We start from the raw sequence: 20,485 nt of genomic DNA, 5'->3' as shown, positions 1-20,485 counted from the left end.
TTCCTCTCTTTCCTGCGTTATCCCTTCATGAGAGGGCAGATCACCCAATTACTGTGCAGCAGACAAACTCAGGTACTAAGACAGCAACCTGATTATCTGTTTTGAACAAGGCATCCTATTTCTACCAATTAAACATCAGGAGGAGGCTACTAACCCCCCTCTCCCGAAAACCATCTGAACATGTTATGGTTAAGCTCACTTAAGCTGAAGATGCCTAAACATTTTCTTAAAGTCATTCCCCTGTGTTAAGTATGGAGATGTAGTCAGGAGAGGTGATAATTTTGTGGAAAACCACTACCATTCCTTTGGAAAGGATATAGGCAGGTGGTTGTTTTGGAAATAGGCTGCCAATTGAGCTCCTTTCCTGCCAGAATTATATACAATAAATATATAAATGTTAATATTTACACAAATATAATAAAATATAAAAAACGACAAATAAATAAATTCTACAGTAATTATCATTTCAGTTTTGCAGATCCTTTATAGCAAGTACCTATTCTACATTTAGGTCTATCCATCTTTACTATACACCCTTTTTCTCTTTGTTTAAAATTATGCATGCATACAGCTACTTTTTTCCAGCCAAAGAATCACAGCAGACTGACTATTCACCGCATTACATAGAAAAGTTACCATAACATTTTGTCTGTATTATAAATTAATGGCCTGTAAACCCTACTTTGAAAATAAGTTCTTTTTTCCCAGTCCCATGTGAATATAAACGACCTTATAAAACCTTCCAAACCCGGTTTTATAATAAAAATACAGAAAGATCCATTACAAGGCTATTTCCAAAAGTGTTGTTCTCACCATTAACTTCAACATTAATCCATTAACTTCCTGACATTACAACACTAGATCATCACTCAGGAAAGAAATGAATATAGAGAGCTTTGCCGACAGAGACAATTTGTATTTTCTACTTTATTGGAAACTGGTATGTAATTTTTCAAGAACTTTGAGGAAAGCATGGCTTGCTTCAGCTTTGCTCTGTGTGCAGACACTGAGAACAAACTGTTGTGGTAAATGTTTTAACTGTCTGTCCTACAGAGGCCCATTAACTCCTATCTTACATGACTATAATGAATATTTAGAATTAAATTTCTGGCATTATTTTTTTTTCTCTTTTCCCTTTTAAATTTTTAGGTCTCATTTATCTTTCAACTACTTAAGAACACGTTCAATTTTTTTTAAAGGAAAATGCTTTATTACCTTAATTTCATTTTGGCATTTTTTAAAGCTTTCTCTTTGTTTTGTCTGTGTCATCACTGGAATTTGCTGAGTTTATTAAAAGGCTTAAAGAATTAAGGCCGTACACTTATCATGTTACTTAGGTATAAATTTATTTTTAATTTTTAATTAGAAGACACTAGTTGATGTTATTAGGAAGAAAGTCTGTATAATTAAGGATCCTAGATTAAAAACAAGTAAGGAAATTAGAGCTGGGCTTTATTCTATCCCAGGATTGCCTAGTGGAACAAAATAAATGACACACAGAAGTTCAAATATAGCAATATGTATGTACAGCATCATCCAATTCTGAGCATGTAAATTCCCATACTGAGCAAATCTGGAAAATCAGGCTGTCTTTCTGTCCTTTTTGTGTATATCTATAGCATGTTTTATTTATATACTTAAAGAATTGTATTTTTTTTATCACGGAATTCTATTTCAGTGTCTGCATCATAGTCAATAATATTAACTTAATTGTTAATTGTTTTACTAAAATCAAAGAAGTACGCTGTCAGCCCTGGAATAACAAAAATCCACAAAATGCTGAGACTCTACTTCATCCTATATTGGCACACAGGGAGTGGCAATAGAGTACCTAGTAAGTTACCGCCCTGCAAGAAGGCGGCAAAGGCAAGCAAGATAGCCTTAGTCTTATCCACAAATCCACAGCATAAAGTTCACCCCCCAGGCTATGCCGGTGGAAGGTTGCTTGGCCTCTTGAGCCCCAACAGAGCAGGGGATATAATAATAAGCTGCTGTTTAATTTCCTATTTAGATGAATAAGAAATACGTGGTCAATGAAGGAAAGGAAGGAAACCTGGTCTCCATCCTTCCTCCCCTTCACTTTGGCCACTGCAGCTAAACTAGTACAGAGGGAGAAGAGATGCCTCACTAGCTCTTACCAAAACAAGGAGCCAAGGAGTGAACTGGCAATCCTAGCAGGTTTGTTTTCTTTTTAACGTAAGCTCGGTATCATATTAAGAAGATACTAGTTTTACACTAGCTTATGTTCAGATGACTTGGGGACGGAAAGGAGCTGAAGTGTGACTGTGTACTATTTATACACCTATAACCTTCAGCCTGCTGAGTTAACCATCTGCAGTCATCACTTAATAAACAATAACAAACAGGGCTTTAATGGATAAAGACTGTCATTGGCCAGAATGCCATATTCTGATTCTCTGTACCTAACCCCGGTACTTAGAATTTAGTTGTTGAATATCAAACTAAAAAAATAGAATGAAAAAATGCTTTAATCCTCAGCAAATTAGCTCTGAATTAACTTCGGATTTAAAGGAATGATATGTTTAATTATCAGCTATATGATACTTGGTTACTTTTCTTTTAAATGTCAGAAACAAATGTGTCAAATTCTATTGAAAACATCATTGCCTAAATACAAGCCAGTTACAGATTTTTGTTTTATGCTGGCATTGTAAAAAAATAAATAATCAAAAGACTGGTATTGCTGAGCTTACCATTTACTCGTGTGTAAGGATGCTCTAACAGAAAAACATTAGCACAAGCACTGATTAAAAGTTCACTTAGAGCAGAGGGGAACTTTCGCATTGACTCAGCTGTCTTTAGGCAGACCTATAATGTTTAACAAAGAAATCAGAAGAACACTCGGTGACTACTTTCTCACACCAAGCTGTGTTGAGATACAAAGCTGACAAAATTCTGAAGAATTTATTTAAGGCTCACACTGACCTCTCTCTCTCCCTCAACACAAATGAATAGAAATGACAGCTTTATTTTCATCACTGTATCAGCAAGCCAAAAGACAGCATACTTACTTACTCTACATATTCAGGGGACAATATCAAAATATATGTGTTTGGCACAGAAGCCTGGAAAGCATTTATTTTGACGACTTGATGGATTGCTAGGTCCTTCAGCTTAGATAATACTATACAGAAGAAATATAAAGCTGTTAAACTCAAAAAAGATTTCCATTTTCCTTAGAACTCATGACCCCTTATCTCAAGCATGAACACAACAGCTGATGCTGTCACATCTGAGCAGCTTTCATGAGGGATTTGACACAATAGGAATTACTGGCAGACAAAGATAATTCTGCTAGGAAGGCTGGCACAAAAGAAAGAGGAAAAAAAAAGAAGGAAAAAGGAAAAGAACCCCCCCCCACACATTCTCGAAGACAGAGGTGAATTTGTTCCAGACTTGTGGGAGAAAGGCTAGGCAAAACCAAACAAATGAAAGTAAACAACCCTGGAACAGTAGAGCTTGTTGATGTTCATATCATCACAAGGGCACAACAAATTAAGATGGACCAGCTGTGACACTGAAATCGTAGTTATAGACTAATGTCTGTAACTTGACGCAACATGTCACATTGAATCCAGACTGGGATGGGAATGGCTGAAGATACTGATAGCCCAAGCGCTTCATCTCTTTTAAAGGAGTGAAAAGAATCTGCAGGTATCCTTTCAAAAACTCTGTTTATACATAGAGAGACATTCTATGAAGAAGTATAGTAGTATACTTTCTCTATAACTTGGGGGATGGAGGAGAAGAAGGGCATATTCTTATTTCTCTCCTTGGAGAATGTTGATCAAAAAAACCCATAATTTTTTCAAAAAGCATACACTCTTAGATGAACCTCATCTAAACCTCATATATTCTTGGAAAAAAGTGGACATAGAATCTATTTCTAAAACTGTATTTTCAATTATTTTCCTAGTTAACTAATTTGTGTTTGAGACATAAGACACTCCAACACAATGACATAAGATTGTGTTTGCACAGAACTGTTTTTTTGTTAATTGAGTCTTTGCAGAGCTGGGACATTGACACTGTTGAAGCCTTTTTTTTTTTTTAAACCAAACACTGGGCAGAAGCCAGAACTCTATCTCTGCAGAAAGACAGTGACAAATGGGAGTCCTCTATGCTGAATGACAGTAGTATACGTAGTCTATAACTCTTTTCAATATATTAGTGAGTGATTGCCCTCGTTTACCATAATCCACCCTTCCCAAGCAATGACCCTTATCGTATAACCTTAAATGAGAATACTTAACCACTTCTCAGCCCTAAAACAATGGATTGATGAACGTTTTTATGCTTCTTACATACAAGAAAAAAAAAAAAACAACCCCCAAGCAAAAACCCCAACAGATTTTGTATCTACTTCTAAGTGTCGGAAAGGCAATGACTAACTGATGATGGAGATCGCTGAAGACCAATCATACAGTTATACACATACTTTCTCAGGCGGCAAAACCAGTTGATGAGGACCTCACCCCACTATTCTTCACAGCAGTTCACTACCATTCAGCTGTGCAAGTAAGACTGTTCTAAGTCCGCAAACTTTAACCAAACAGCTGAGTTGTAGGAGTTAAAAAAAAAAAAAAAATCTGGTGGGCAGGAGAGGAGAACGTATCAGAAAATATTTGTGTAACTATCCTCCCAAATAACTAAAACGTAACATTCCATTAACATGGAGGCAGGACTGACTTTAAGAGGCTGATCAACTGGTTGGTTTCAATCTTGTTTTTCCCCAACCAGAAAATGAGATATTATTAATCTGAAATAGCTGTTCTCAAAATTTATTCATGAAGACTGTCACCAAAGTACGACTATTTCCATAACAAGAAACTTAAAAACTGATGCAAGTTAGGGCATATTTGCATTGCTACTTGAGGTATAGCTCAGCTACATAAGTTAACTGAGGTGCACATTTTAGCATCTAGAATGTAACAATATGTGTGCTAAAATCACAGGAGTAGCCATTTCAGGTTTTTTGCAGTTAATAACCCTGCCAAGGTTGAACCCAGTGAGATTATCCTGTGGCAAATCTAAACCGCTTGATTTTCAAAGTATCTCCATATAGCTTATTATGTTCCCCCCCCCCCCCCCCTTTTCTTTTCTTAACTACTTCCAGACAACCTATACAGCTTCATTATCAGTGCAGACAGACATACCAATACTACAGGATTTCCCAGTCTGCAGTACCAGTGCCTCAGCTGAGGCTGTTGTACAGAAGAGATGAGAATACCTACCTTGTGCTGAAAAGGTAGGTATTCCTCCTGCAACATCAGCCAGTTATCTGTTATGACTGATAAGTTAAGACCAATTTCATTCAAGGGTTATGTGACACACATTTTAGACTTTGTAAGTTAATTTCTTTCTAACTTTTTCTGGGAAATAAGGGATAAAGAGGTTGTTCTTAATGTGCACTGTCCAATAGTTAGAGTACATTTTCTTTAACAATCTAATTAACGCAAGTGGAAATATTTTAATTCTCAATAGTGACCTTAAGCTCAGTGTTCTGCTTTTTCAGAGCTTCCACGGTGTAGGAAATTTCTTTCCACGACTCAAGCTTAGCTTTTGCTTGTTCAAGAACCTGCTCAGCTTCTTGTTTAGCTTCTAGCCACTGTGTTGAATCCTTTAACATCTCATGAAGCTGCTGTCTCCGGCTTTGGAGGTGTCCATGCACTTCATCCCACTGGCTCTGTATCTTTTCAACTGGTGAAACACAAAGGAAAAACAAAAGCTGAGTAACTTAAAAGCTTTTTCTTTGTTTTTTTTTTTTAAGGGAGTAAAAACTAATATTTCTAGAACTGACCATATTGGAGAGGTCTTGTACTTTTAAGCTGCAATTGCAACTAAGTTTAGTTTAACAAAGAAGAACAGATAAACTGTTCTGGGTCACACAGTATGACACTATGGTACACAGCGTGTGTTTCGATGCATATGCAGCCAGAAATGACAGGTTCATGCCTCAAAAAGCATTATGAAACAGGATCACATTTGAGAAAAAGCATCACCAATAATCTTTCATTCTTACCAAACCAACACAAGGTTTAATATTTTCTGAAGAACAAGTCCTTTAGGGACTTCAGTAATATTAGTTAAAGATTTATTTCAAGATATAATTAATAGCTATACTTTCTTATTTCATTAATGCAAATATTAGCAGACTGCAAAGGCTGTCTAAAAAACTTTCTCATATGTTCATGTGAATTATAAAATAACGATTAGCTTTATCCACTATTTGAAAGAAATGTGATTCATGGGAACTTAATAATCACTAAAATCACTGATTTTAGCTGTGTGTTGGCTAGCATCCAGCATCAGACTCTTCCATAGTAGCATAAAAACACCAGGAGACTTACTCGTCCAAGCAGTTGAAGTTTGACAAAAAACGCCCCAAAACAAACCAAAAAACCAAAACTCCACAAACAATAAAATCTGTGCACTGCATGAAGAAATAGGCATTTTTTAATATTTTTTTTTTAATTCCCTGAGGTTAGTCAGCACAAACTACATTCTCAATATTTTCTTGAAGACTGCCTCACTACATTGAAAATTCACAGGCTTTCTAGGGAGGGGAACAGAGATTCCTAGAGTACTCAGAAAGCAATTGAAATTATCATCGAGTGGTAGTTCCAACACTGCATCGCTCACTGCAGGGTTGATTCCAGAATGGTGCAGGCTAAAGACTAAAGGGATGAGAAATGCTTCAGCAGGGGAAGGAGACTTCTACTTATCAGTGCTCTTCCTTCTTCCAGAAGAAGGGATAAAGATCTTTCCATGGACTCAGCTGAGGTTTAGAGAAAGAGCGACTGTGAGTAAACACACATAGCAGCATGTTCAAGTCAAAGGAAATGCAAAAGGAACTGAAGAAACACAAAGCACGATCAGAGCAAAGCCAAGGATAACCTAAGGCCCAAATACTTAAATTTAATCTGAACCAAACCTAACTCCTCATTTTAGAAAGCTGTACACGAAGGTCACAAAACAACAGCTCATTTCTGTGCCCTATCTGGATGAGGATTTCTGATGTAAGCTTTAGGGTATACTTGAAACAACAAAGAGATTGTGGTCTACAGGAAGCGTGAATAACAGAAGTGTTCTTGAACTGCTCAAGTAAAATCTCTGTGCTACAGCTGTAGCATGTGGTTTGTGCTGGAGATCTAGGGGACAAAGACTGCCCAAACACTTTCCACAGTGTTGCTGACGTATGGGCAATAGCTGCCACCTATTTCTTACAAATAACTACTCGAGCTCCTTCCCCCTTAGACTCCGCGACATTCAGTGTGTTATCTTTTGATTCCTGGCAACCTGGAGATTTTAGTACACAGCTGACAAAAGTATAGCAGCTTGTTTATGTCAGATGTCCATGAAAAAAACTACAAAAATCCCACCTATTTTTGTTTTATTATAAGTTTCTTTGTTTGTTGGTGTGGGGTTTTTTTTTGGGGGGAGGGGGGCAGGTTGGAATTAAGAGATGAAGGAAAACTCTCTTGCAGAACTGCTTCAAAAGAAAACTGGGTCTACAACTATATTAGTTCTTCATAATAGCTGCTTTTAACAAGAAATGCTGATATTTCTTATCAACAAAAATCAAAAGATTTATAGATGAATCTGTTCCATAATGTCTAATGAGGTTTGTATCTCAGTAAGATGGTCCTTCCCTAGGGACTGTGCTTTTTTCAGCAAGGCTGAATTTTCATCACATACCACAGTCCTGGGATTCCGTGATGAACAATTCTCCCACCCAAGAGGGGAATGAGGCTGCATAATGAAAGCTGTATTCAGGACATCTCGGGAGCCCATTTACACAAGTGACTATGAATACACAAGCTCCGAATCTATGAAACACCTTTCCTCATGGAAATATTTGGGTTATCTCCCTCAAAAAGGGAAAAGAAAACCTGACATGGACACTTAAAAAGTAACATGCGTAATAGTTTTGCTTTATTACAGGTTGAAATTGAAGAGTTCAGGAAGTTACTAGGTAATCTGAACCAAAAAAAAAAAATAATGCTGTTTTCTTGAACTGGTGAGTGACAAAACCCACTTAACAAAGTACTTCAGCTGAGGATAAACACACCATGACATCTATATAATTAATCTGGCCTTTCTGAGCTAGAATATACCGAACAGTGCAGTACTACATAAGGCAAAATAGGTAGAGATAATTTATTAGAGAGGCTTTTATAATTATGACATTATTTAGTTTAAGGTAACATAAAAATCCCTTCATTGCTGCTAAGTTTACATCTTCTAAATGATGTTCTCATTTGAATGCGGACTATTGATTGGTTTTTGAATAACAAAAAACCCCAAGCCTCTAAAGCTTAAAATATGAGAATTCACTTCCAAAATGTACTGAAAACCACAGTGTCAATCAGTGTCTCGTCAGGATGTATTTTGCTCCTGTGGATACTCTTTAGTGGGATGTTTCCCACAGAAGAAAAGGTGAATATTACTTATAGATTTATGCCAAACAAAAAAGTTCAGAAAATCCAATTTGAGTGCATATTGTGTTAGAACTGATCCCAGCAACCCACAGACCCCTCACCTGCAGCTAATGAGTTACTGGCGCAAATGAGAAGGGTCAGAGAATTGCTATTAAATAATGTTGTTGGACAGTAGAAGACAATTTTTAAAGTATTCTGAACATCATGGGGGTTTTGTGCAAAGGCACTGGAACATATAAAAGGCTTTCTCTGACTGGGTACTAGCAGGAATAGGTTTATGAAAATATTTAAGAGTGTTTTATAAGATAGCAATGAGGAATCTCAGTACAAGTTCTTTCAGGCTAACACTGCCTATAGCCTTGGAAAAGTTATTTCTGCTGTCAGGACTTTATAAAATCCTTAAGGTTACAATGAACATATGGGATTCAGCAGAGGGAAAATTAATTTCTTCCAAAGTCCAATCACTCTTACCTGGAACCAGGAAGACAACCCTAGAAATAAGAAATAAGAAAACCAGAAAAATAGAAGAATCAATGGGATGTGAAGCAATTGTTCCAGGAGAGGATTTGCCCAAGTTTAGGAGAACTAAAGAAAAAATTTGATCACTACTTCCTACCTTGAATTTAAGGCCTTCAATAAGTAATATTCAATAAATTAAAAAAAATTATATAAAACAAAAACAGACAAAAGGCTATTGCAAAGATTACAAAATATCCTGAAACCTAAGCACGAACATTTAATATGGCTAAAAGAGTAAGCTTTGCCAGGAAAAAGTAATGTAATTGTCCTTACTGCACTCTGGATTATAATAGCATATTACTGAGATCAGACTCTGATCTTTATCTTTTATACATCATTGCACCTACATACTGGGATGACTACACATTGAAAATACCTAGATTGACAGAATAAATGTGGCTTCATGTGCACTATTAATATGACTGAAGCACAGGAATTTTAAATAATTAGTAACAATGACAAAAGCTTTTTTCCCCCATAGTTCAGTAGTTTCTGAAGCACCTCAGTTTACATTGTTCATTACAGCTAAGTCCTGTGCCTTCTCCATTTCAAAGCCTAATGTCTTTTTTAGTGTGGCGCTCCCCCTTTATATCCAATTTTCTTCCCCCCCCCCCAAATTTGGCAACAGCACAATATCTTTATTGTAAGAATCAGTATTTGAAATTATCTCAAGAGGATTCTTAATTATTCAGTATAGAATTTATTTACCAATCAATCTGCAAAGGCGCAATCTGGAAAAAAAGGACAACATTTTCTTTACAGACTTAAGGAAAAGGAAAAGAAATAATTTAAAATCATTTTAGCAATCCATGTGGTCATTAAGTAGTTTTATTTGAATATAAAAACACAAAAATATTTGACAATTAACAAATTTAAACTGGGTATCAGAAAGACAAAATATATACAACAGGTTATTTCCTGAAGTGAAACCCAAACCCCATCCATTTCCTAATCACAGTGCTCCAGGCAGAAGTCCTCATTGTACTTCACTTACACGAGTTGCGCTTGCTTACTGGAAAGTGTCCCAGCATGGCTCCAACCGCTCCCAGTTCAGCACGGAACTCTCTCAAACGAATAATTTAGGGGCATGGTGAGATTCTACGAGTATGTAATTTCAAGGTTGTTATTCAATTTCTTTTTTTCATCGCTACTATTCACTAGTTGTTCAATAGTGATTATATCACTAAGATGGACAAAAGAAATTCTGCTGAACCGACCACAGATTTAGTAAGTTATTAGAAGCAATAACAAAGCCGAAAACTGCATTTAAAGCAGTCAAACACAAGATAACTATTTTTCAATCTGGTTATCACTGATTTAGTACATTGAGGAAAGAACAATCTCAGTGAAGGAGACTGCTGGCTTAAGCTTCAGTTTTGTTTATTAACAAAAAATTTTATGCTGCTTTTTTCATACTCTATGTATAATAGAGAAACAACAAACAAAATTAAATCTCTTTTTTCTCTGTTAAAAGCTCATATCATTGATAAGACAAATATAACTCTCTTCACTGAGAGAGTTTACTCTCTGCTGTTTATGATATAAGAGCAGTGGAAACAACAGAAAAGGAGTCTGAGAAGAAGCTGTCAGTCACAGGAGAAATAACGCTCATGTTACTATAAGTTACATTTAGCCTATGCAAAGATGAAAAAAGTAATCATTCCATGCCTGCTTGATAAATCCATTGAATCCAGTACGCACTCAAAAAAAAGTGAACGAGTAAATGAATAGCAACAGAGTTTGCGAGGTAGGAAAACCTCCACTTTCCTTGTCCAACAAATTACCTAAACTGCACTCATTTTGCTCTGTAGGAGAGTGCTTTTCAAAAGCATTACTGTCAATACATTGACATTGTCCTCTAAAAGTAATCTTTTCACTGTAGGTTCATAGATTTGAAGACTAGAGGGACTAATGCAATCTGACCTGCTGCAGAATATAACTGGAGAACAGCAGAATTATGGGCAGTTATAATTCATGTTACCAAAAGAATCTACTGACACACTGATATTCCTTAGCTGAAAAATGAAAATCATTTTATATGCATCTGAGTGTTTCAATTTATTTATATTTTGCAACAATGATCATGATGAAAAGACACACTGAGCTTGAAATCTAGCGAATTCTGAAATTACTTATGAATAGTTTCATATTTTTGTCATAATCTCTCTCGAATCTTAAGGGTCCTCGTCATCCCCCACACACACACTTTGTAGCAATATGAAACACCCAATGCATTGAAAGAAAAAAGAGTAACCGAGATCTTCATTCTTAGGGTACTGAATAGCTTTTAAACACTATGGCTGTACAGAATAGCTGTCGCTGGTAAATAGAATGACAGTATAAAGAAGAAAACATTTTACATCCTCTGCCAATTATAACAACTTCAGTTGTCGATGCTAAGTATAATAGGTTAAGAAATTGGTGGATGAGGTCATTGTACCACATTCAGAAAATCTTGCTACAGAACTGTATGCAGCCCCAGTCTGAACGTGGTTTGCACAGTCACAGGACTGCAAGCACAACACTTCATATGACAGTGCATGTACCAGCCAGCACTACAAGTAGAAGACAGCAAGACACGGTAGTATGCAGAGCTAAACTGAGTACCTGGAGATTGTAATATTAGAAAATGCTGAAAACATAAAAACTGTAGATTTTTGGGAGGGACAGGTTAAAAACAGCCCAAGGCCAACAATGTCATTGGTTGCCCTGGAAGTATACTACCACAGCTTCAATGTTGTCAGTACAAGATTTTTTTCAATGATATGCTATTCTGAAAATTACTCCTACATCTCCCTAGAGTTTAAGTCCTTTACGAAGTTGTTTTCAAAGATAAGTACACATTTTATGCTCCCTTTTTGAATAGTCCATCAGGTTGGATTAATTTCTGTTGGAGTTGCAGCCCCATAATATACTTTTCTTTAAATGTTCTGGATAGCTAACTGCTATGTATTTCATCTTACTTCATATGCTTTTAACTAATCTATACAGTTATCCATATAAAATTTAGTTTAGTTAAACTTTTGTGGCTGTATAGAACACTAGTTTTTCCAATCCTAAAAATTTTAAGTGTGTTTTACTAAACAGTGAGCAGGTTTTCTGAGAGGCATGATGGAGAAACTAGAAAATATGGATTTAAACAGAAACATACCAATTTACTGCACCTTTTTTACACTTTTCTCTTTCTTCCATTAAACAGTATAATTTCCGATAAAATGGGGATAAACAAATTATGAGGAAAAAGAGATGTTTTTCATCATCTTTTCACCAGACCATTCTGAAGGTAGAACAATCATGCACTACATGCAAGGCTTTCTGATGCTTTCCAGTTTTAGCTCAGCTTTCTGTAAATCACGAGTGGAATCACAGCTAAAACATCATTTAAGCTTTGTCTTATCTTGTGGTTACCTTGCTTTTCATTATAGTATTTTTCTAAGCCAATAAACCTAAACTAACTTTTTTTTTTCCCCCCTAGCAAAAGGCTTCAGTTAAAGTTCTCCATTTGTCAGTCATTTCTTGCTGAAAGTGCTCTACCTTCTTTTCTGCTGCCTTCCAGAACAGGAGGTGTCTGACCTGAGTCTTATTCTTCAAGGAGGAATCACTTTAATAAAGTCTATCATACAACATCCCTTGACAAAAGGAAGCCGGCTCTGTTCTTATGAACAATCATGAATCTGTGAGAGACTGGTCTAGGGAGAACATTTGGATAGTAGATGCAGAGTCAAACGAGGATAAGTTTAAAACACTTCTTTTTTTAAATGCTGAAGGACTTAAGGAGTTTCAGGAACAGTTATAACATCTACCAAGTTGCTACCTGTAGGCTATCGTTATGGAGTGGAGCTGGATAGGACAGAGTACGCAGCAGAGAACAGTTGCAGCCAGCCTAGTCAGGTAGTAATTTCTGCTTCATCTGTCCTTCTTTATCTTTTCTTGTAAAGCAGTATTTCTCTTAACCTTTTTCAGAGGCTTATAAAAGTCATACTTCTTAAACAATGACCTTAGAAAGGTATGGCAACACTTTAAATTTGGAAAAACACTAATATTGTGTCATCTAAGACATTTTATGCATCCCTTAGATGGTCACTAATGCAATGAGAGGATTTAGCCAATAAAGCCGAATTTAATGTTGGGGTGGCAACTTAGGAGATCTAGCTTAACGTGAAGTCTGTCACTTATGCCAGCAAGATGTCAGATGTGGCTTTTATGCACCATTAATCTATTAAGGTATTTATAGAAAGATTATTCCTTATCATACATGTATCATAACATGTAAATGACAGATTTTTAAAAAAACCTATGGCTTACAAAAAAATTAGGCAAAACAGAAAGTATGTACACAAATTAAGCTGCATATAAAAAAAGTGAATGAATAATACCTGGGAAGAAGGAAGGAACTGTAATCCTCTATACTATTTTGCAATATTCTAGTTTCTAAGAACAGATAAAAGGTATTACAAGGGAAAAAAGGAAGAAGATGATGTCAGGCCTTCAGCTGTCTTTCTGGGGTGATGAAGAGCAATGAAAATGTACCTGAAAGACCCATCAAGGCATGAAAGCTGTGGGAGGAAGAATGTTACCTTCCTTGGCTTCTCAGAGCCTAAGAAAGATAGGCAATAAGGGACATTTCAACAGATGTAAATGTTTTTTTAAAAAACATACACAGTCATAATCTCATTTTGTAGTTTGATAATTCTGGGGCGTAATTAATTTTCTAACTATTGCAACTCTATGATTTAATTTTGTTTTGTTTCACTAGAGTAAGCCTATTTTTCTTTTATCTAAAAATTACTTCCATATGATCACACTAATGAAGGTCACTCCGTTCCTTTGGAAGTGTCAGATCAAACAGAATGAACTGAAAACTGTCAAGTGGTTTCCGCTAAGCATCAAGTGAATAATTCTTCAGCACTGTGAAGCATGCTTTATACCTTGCTATACGGAGTGGGAGTCAGAGACCAGACTAAGCTGGTAGCACATCTCAAGAAATCAGTTTCTTATAACAAGCAAAAAGCAACTTCCATGACTGAGCACTGAGAAGGGCATGCAAGAGCTTATTATTTGGAAAACAGGTCCTTCAGAAAGCATTCACTAGTTTGTCAACTTTTTATAAAAGTATTTATGTATATAACATTTATCACCTCTCAGATGAAGTTTTCATGATCATTTTTTCAGTAAATGAAAAAGGGAGCAGATCATGTATGCATGATGTGGAAGAGCATTTGCCCTGCATTTTAAAATGTTATACAAACTGTAAAATTTTTATGTGAGAAATAAACACTTACCCTAAAGAGAAGTAAAATTCTTCAGGATTTAGTATGAAACAGGTAACAAACCTAAGTGTAGTTTTGCTAGAAACTGACAGAAACAAATAAAAATATGTACATGCATATATGCACAAGTATTGACTAGGGAGCTGGATAGACAGATTAGGGAATAAACTTCTGATACCCCTCTATTGCCGTCAGAGCCTTAAGAAGTAGAGCAGGACATTTATGGAGAAATGGACTGCCACAGTCAGTCCCACTGCTCAGGCAGGATGCAGAGTCAGCAGTGATTCTTCCGTGACCCCAGCAGCAGGATGCGTATGGACAAGCCACCAGAAGTTAATTAACTTATTTTTTTCTGCAGAAACTCACATAGTTGGATGATATAAAAAAAAAACTTCTTAGTAACATTGTACTAACTGAAAAATCAGAGGGTTCCCTTGCTGGAATGATTTAATCATCTTTCAAAATGTTTGTTTTATTCAATTTCCTTTGTTGTATGTAGAAAATAGCTACTGCATTATTGAATTTAGCTACTTTCTTAAATATTCATCATATAATTATGAAGATTTACATTAGATTTAGAAATGATATTTAGACTGACGGAAGGTACCCAAAATGAAGCCACAGGATTATGACTAATCTGATTAACTAGATCAGTGAATATGTAAGTAATCCAATCATTTAAGTTTTAAATTTATAGAAAAGTTTTCAAAGAACTTAAGAGGAAAAAATAATTAATTTCTGTCTTTTCTTAGGAATGTAATTATTAATTAGAAGTGACTAGGTATTTTAGTATTTATCTTTGCCCAAACGTCTGTTAATATTTTTTCTAGGATTTTTGTTACTTAAGCTCTTAGAGGGAAAATAATTTATAATTATGAATCTAATTTCTGTTCATGGATTATAGCATTTGTAATAATCAACCTATCCTACAAAATACTTAAGAAAACCTTTTTTCAGAAGAAATATGACTTGTCTATGCCTGTATTTAAACAATGGGACATTAAACAAGTGAAATGGTATTCTACTTTCTCTGAACATAAACAAGAATGCTATTAGCATTATTAAAGTACATCAGCTTTCATATACTAACGCTTTCATAGACTTCCATACTTACTGATGCAAAAACATAATGGTAGGTCTGGCATTTTAAGTCCCCAAATGTATGAAATTCATTACCTACTTAATGAAGCATACAGGCAATGAATTTCAGAATTCTTAGTATCACATAACTTTGTGTTGCCATCATACATTCATATTTACATTGTATATTTTTCATGTCATCAGCCTACTAACTCCTACTGAGTTTAGGCTGAGACTTGCTTTTCAAATATATCTGCATTTGTTAATCTGTACACTGATTTGCTTTGGTTTTGATTTAATAAATCCAGCTCTAACTGTATGGGCAAGACTGTGGGAAATCTTAAGAGTACCAAAATACCTAGAAAATTAAAATGGACTTAGGAATTCTGCAAATGTGTGAATATCAGGCTCCCAAGTTACTGAAGCAAAGTTTTGCATACTGTTTATATTTCTATTTTCTTCTTCAAGAATCAAAATAATTTCCTCAGGACAACCTCCACTCCCCACAAAAGCCATAAATCCAAAATTCAAAATTCAAAGACTGCAACTGGCTTTGATTCATTTTACAATGGATAAACAGCAAATCTCTTCCTTCTGTTATTTGACATTAAATATTATGTAAGCTGTCAGAATAACATCATCCAAAGGCTAAGCTTTTGTTTTCTATAACTCTCAAGGTCCAAATCCTTACCACTGTGATACTTATTAATTAAGCTGCATCAGCAAGGGTAAACTGGCACACTTTGTGCAATGGTCAGTAAGCAACACAGTGGTTCCCATTTGTTGGTCTTGACTCTGAGACCATCTGCTGGGCTACAGTTGCTCTCTATGGTATTCCATGACTGGGAATTATGAGCACAGACTATCATGAATCTTTTGCTGTGCCTCTTCTGACAATGCAAAATCTGCACAGTGATTCGACTGCTGTACCTCCATGGCATGCACTTCTCACTGGAGGTCAGCTGGGAGATGACTCTAGAGCTCCATTCACTCACCTACACAAGTCACAGAAAGCAGAGTGCTGGCAACAATAATGAGCTTAGCTCAGTGGATGAACTAAAAATAGCCACGCCTGCATCAGAAAAAAACAGTGTGCTAAATCAAAACATCATAGCTCTATTTTTGCCTTTGAAAGCGAAGAAAACTTTCAAATGAGCAGGAATTTATTTCAAAGCAAAGAAGTAAAAGTATTTCCTTTTAAAATATTTCTATATTCAACTTTAAGCATAAATTTCGGGCATTTTGTATCTGAACTGAGTTAACTTAATAAATGTTATTTCACAACAGAAATAGAAAACTGTGTAAATTTGCTTTATTTACAAATTACCAATTTCATAATCACAGAATCATTAAATGGTTTGGGTTGGAAGGGACCTTTAAAGATCACCTAGTCCAACACCCCTGCCATGGGCAGGGACATCTTCCACTAGATCAGGTTGCTCTAAGCCCTGTCCAATCTGACCTTGAACACTTCCAGGGATGGGGCAGTCACAACTCCTCTGGGCAACCTGTTCCAGTGTCTCACCACCCTCAGCGTAAAGAGTTTCTTCCCTATATCTAATCTAAATCTACCCTCTTGCAGTTTAAAACCGTTACTCCTTGTCCTGTCACTACAGGCCTTGGTAAAAAGTCTCTCTTTGTCTTTCTTATAAGCCCCCTTTCTATATTGAGAGGCTGCAATGAGGTCTCCCCAGAGCCTTCTCTTCTCCAGGCTGAACAACCCCAACTCTCTTAGCCCTCATGGCCCTCCTCTGGACCCACTTTAACAGGTCCATGTCTTTCTTGTACTGGGGACCTCAGAGCTTAATGCAGTACTCAATAATGTAGTGAAATATCAGATATACAGCTTCCCCCATGATATTTTTTCAGGGACAGCTGACTAGAAATTCCAGCACAAACAGAAGTTTATAGACTCAAAAGAAAGTAACATTTACACAATAGATTATGTATTGTTTTGGTGACTTGGGTAAAATAGTTACTTCTCTTACAATAATCTTCCTGAGAGGAGAAAAGCATCAGATATCATGAGACTGTAAATTAAAAACTGTATTTCTGGCCAAGACAAAAACAAACTTATTTTTTTAGATTTACAATTACAGTCTTTTACAAAAATTACATTAATATTGAACTAAGTATTTCCAAAGGTGAGTTAATTCCTTGGGGCTTTTTCTTCTACTTCAGATGACATTTCCACGTCTTACACTCCATTCTGTCTTCCCTCTCACATTTGTACCTATATTTTCTACATACTCCAGAAGATGCTATCAGTCTGATACTGGTTAATCCATACTTTTTATGCAGAGAAAGACAATCAAGGTGTGGCCTCACCAGTGCCGAGTAGAGGGACACAATCACTTCTCTACTCCTGCTGGCCACACTAGTTCTGATACAGGCCACGATGCCATTGGCCTTCTTGGCCACCTGGGCACACTGCTGGCTCATGTTCAGCCGGCTGTCAACCAGCACCCCCAGGTCCTTTTCCATCAGGCAGCTTTCCAGCCACTCTTCCCCAAGCCTGTAGCGCTGCATGGGGTTGTTGTGGCCGAAGGGCAGGACCCGGCACTTGGCCTTGCTGAATCTCATCCAGTTGGCCTCGGCCCATCGATCCAGCCTGTCCAGGTCCCTCTGCAGAGCCTTCCTACCCTCGAGCAGATCAACACTCCCGCCCAACTTGGTGTCGTCTGCAAACTTGTGCACTCGGATCCCCTCATCCAGATCATCGATAAAGATATGGAACAAGACTGGCCCCAAAACTGAGCCCTGGGGAACACCGCTCGTGACCGGCCGCCAACTGGATGTAACTCCATTCACCACAACTCTCTGGGCCTGGCCATCCAGCCAGTTTTTGACCCAGCACAGAGTACACCTGTCTAAGCCATGAGCCGCCAGCTTCTCTAGGAGAATGCTGTGGGAGACGGTGTCAAAGGCCTTACTGAAGTCCAGGTACACCACATCCACAGCCTTTCCCTCATCCACTAGGCGGGTCACCTGGTCATAGAAGGAGATCAGGTTGGTCAAGCAGGACCTGCCCTTCATGAACCCGTGCTGGCTGGGCCTGATCCCCTGGTTGTCCCGCACATGCCTTGTGCGGGAGATCCTCTGCTTCTTGGGGAGCCTCCATCTGCTGCCTTTGCCTGAGGGATGGTAGGGTGTGGCTCCACCAATCTATCTCTACCTCCCTTGCTTTCAGAAGAACTGTTTCTGCTGAAATTTCCAAAACATTCAGAGATTTTGAGCATTCTCTGTGTAGCTATACTGCTCCACATTTTTTTTTTTCAACTAAACGTTGATCAGAAAATGAAGGGCCTATCATAAAAATGCTGGTGTTTTAACTGTTAAAGGAGCACAGCTCTGCAAGCATAGGAGCATGTAAGAAAAAAAGTAACATTGTTTTTCCTATTTTTAATTTACAGGACTAGTTCTCAAGGTCACATGAACTGTGTCCCAAGCTAAGGAGCCTGGCATGTATTTGTTTCTTAATAACTAAATAGATACATAAACAACAAACAACATACCATATCTGTCATCTTAGTCCAATATTTTAGCTGACTAATAAATATATATATATATATATAATGTGCAATTGCACCAATCTTGAGAAAAGGAAAGACACAATAACTTGCCTTTTACTGTGTTTTTGGTTTGAGAAGGGGTTGGGTTTGTTTGGGGGTATTTTGTTTTGGGTTTTTTTTTGATCAGACATCTGTGCTTCTTTGTTCATGTTCTCTTTGGTACTCCAACACAGATCATAACATTCATGAGACTCATGAGACACTAAATGGACTAAACTTAATCAACTTCAGGCAAATCAACGCACTGCAAAGTCACTATTGTGATATGGCTGAAACTCAGCAAATTTTGAACCTAACACACTACATAGGTTTAGACTGGACATTAGGAAGCATTTCTTTACCAAGAGGGTGGCCAAACCCTGGAACAGCCTTCCTAGAGAGGTGGTCAATGCCCCATGCCTGTCAGTGGTTAAGAGGCATTTGGACAATGCCCTTAATAACATGCTTGCACTTTTGGTCAGCCCCAAAGTGGTCAGGCAGTTGGACTCGATGACCCTTGTAGGTCCCTTCCAGCTGAGCTATTCTATTCTATTCTATTCTATTCTATTCTATTCTATTCTATTCTATTCTATTCTATTCTATTCTATATTTTACTACAGAGCTTAACATCCTGCTTGCAGGAAAACACATAAAATGGAGCAAAGAAAAGGTATCCTATGAACAGCTTAAACCATTACTGTTGCCATCCTAATATAATGTTGCAGTGAAGAAAGCCAAGTGTTGAAAGCGCAAAAATTCATTTCTACACTTAAGAAGATAAAGCAGTCATAAACACAGTCTGACAATTCCAGGAAAAACTTCCATGGCATAGGTGTTTCCTCTACTGTACGCAGGCTCCCATCCAATTAAAATATAATGAAATAAAACATTTTTAAAATATTCTGTTTCAGGTTCTAAGTTCCACCAAGCCCAGATGCCACCACTTTTTCACCATATACCAGACTGTTCAACATCTACTCTCCTTCGCTGTTACTCAGCTAAGGGTTGTCCAGATCACTCTGATGGGTCACTGTCTCACTTATCATGCAATAGGCCTGCTGACAAGAAAGATGAAATACCAGCAGCTAATCTCCAGAATTTTTATGCTATTTCCCCTTCCCTCCCTTTTTGGCACGATAAAGGCTGACACAATCCTTGGAGCATTGCTATCCACTAAACACAGATTGAAGGCCTCAGAGCCACCATTTTCATATGCTTATGGTTCTGAAAACAGTAATAAAATTAAATTTGAATTATCTACAGTATTTCATAAGTCACCATAATGATGATTTGGTATACTTAACAAAATAAAACCACCAGCTGGTGCAACCACCCACCAAAGTCTTAGGATCTCTCTCACACAGGCTAAGCCGGTATTTACTCTGCTTGGACTTGCAAAGGAGCTTTGGGGCTGCGCAAAACACTCTTTTTGTTATTGGTTTATTCCCAACTCAAGCAAAACTAAAACCATGATAAATTTATATTGAGGATACCCAAAGTAAAATCCGTAGGCCAAACGTACTCCAGGGTGCTTAACTAGATTGTCTGAGAACAACTGCAGGTTCCAATATATGTTCTTTGTGTATTGCATTCATTTTAGAAA

At 37.1% G+C, this 20,485-nt stretch overlaps 1 protein-coding gene across 12 annotated transcripts in view; it reads right to left on the bottom strand.

Moving 5' to 3' along the window:
• The window catches only part of DMD (dystrophin), a 1,394,632-nt gene that overhangs the window by 289,026 nt on the left and 1,085,121 nt on the right, over nucleotides 1-20,485 (bottom strand). For all 12 annotated transcript variants that reach the window (XM_076355694.1, XM_076355734.1, XM_076355779.1 and 9 more), the window contains one exon: nucleotides 5,510-5,721. In XM_076355694.1, the coding sequence (XP_076211809.1) occupies nucleotides 5,510-5,721 (212 nt within the window). The remainder of the gene's footprint in view (nucleotides 1-5,509; nucleotides 5,722-20,485) is intronic.

Source organism: Aptenodytes patagonicus, chromosome 1 (genome assembly GCF_965638725.1).
Source record: "Aptenodytes patagonicus chromosome 1, bAptPat1.pri.cur, whole genome shotgun sequence".
NCBI classification, from domain to species: Eukaryota; Metazoa; Chordata; class Aves; order Sphenisciformes; family Spheniscidae; genus Aptenodytes; species Aptenodytes patagonicus.
Note: the sequence above shows the minus strand (reverse complement) of the source record. Positions and strands in the feature narration are given on the sequence as shown.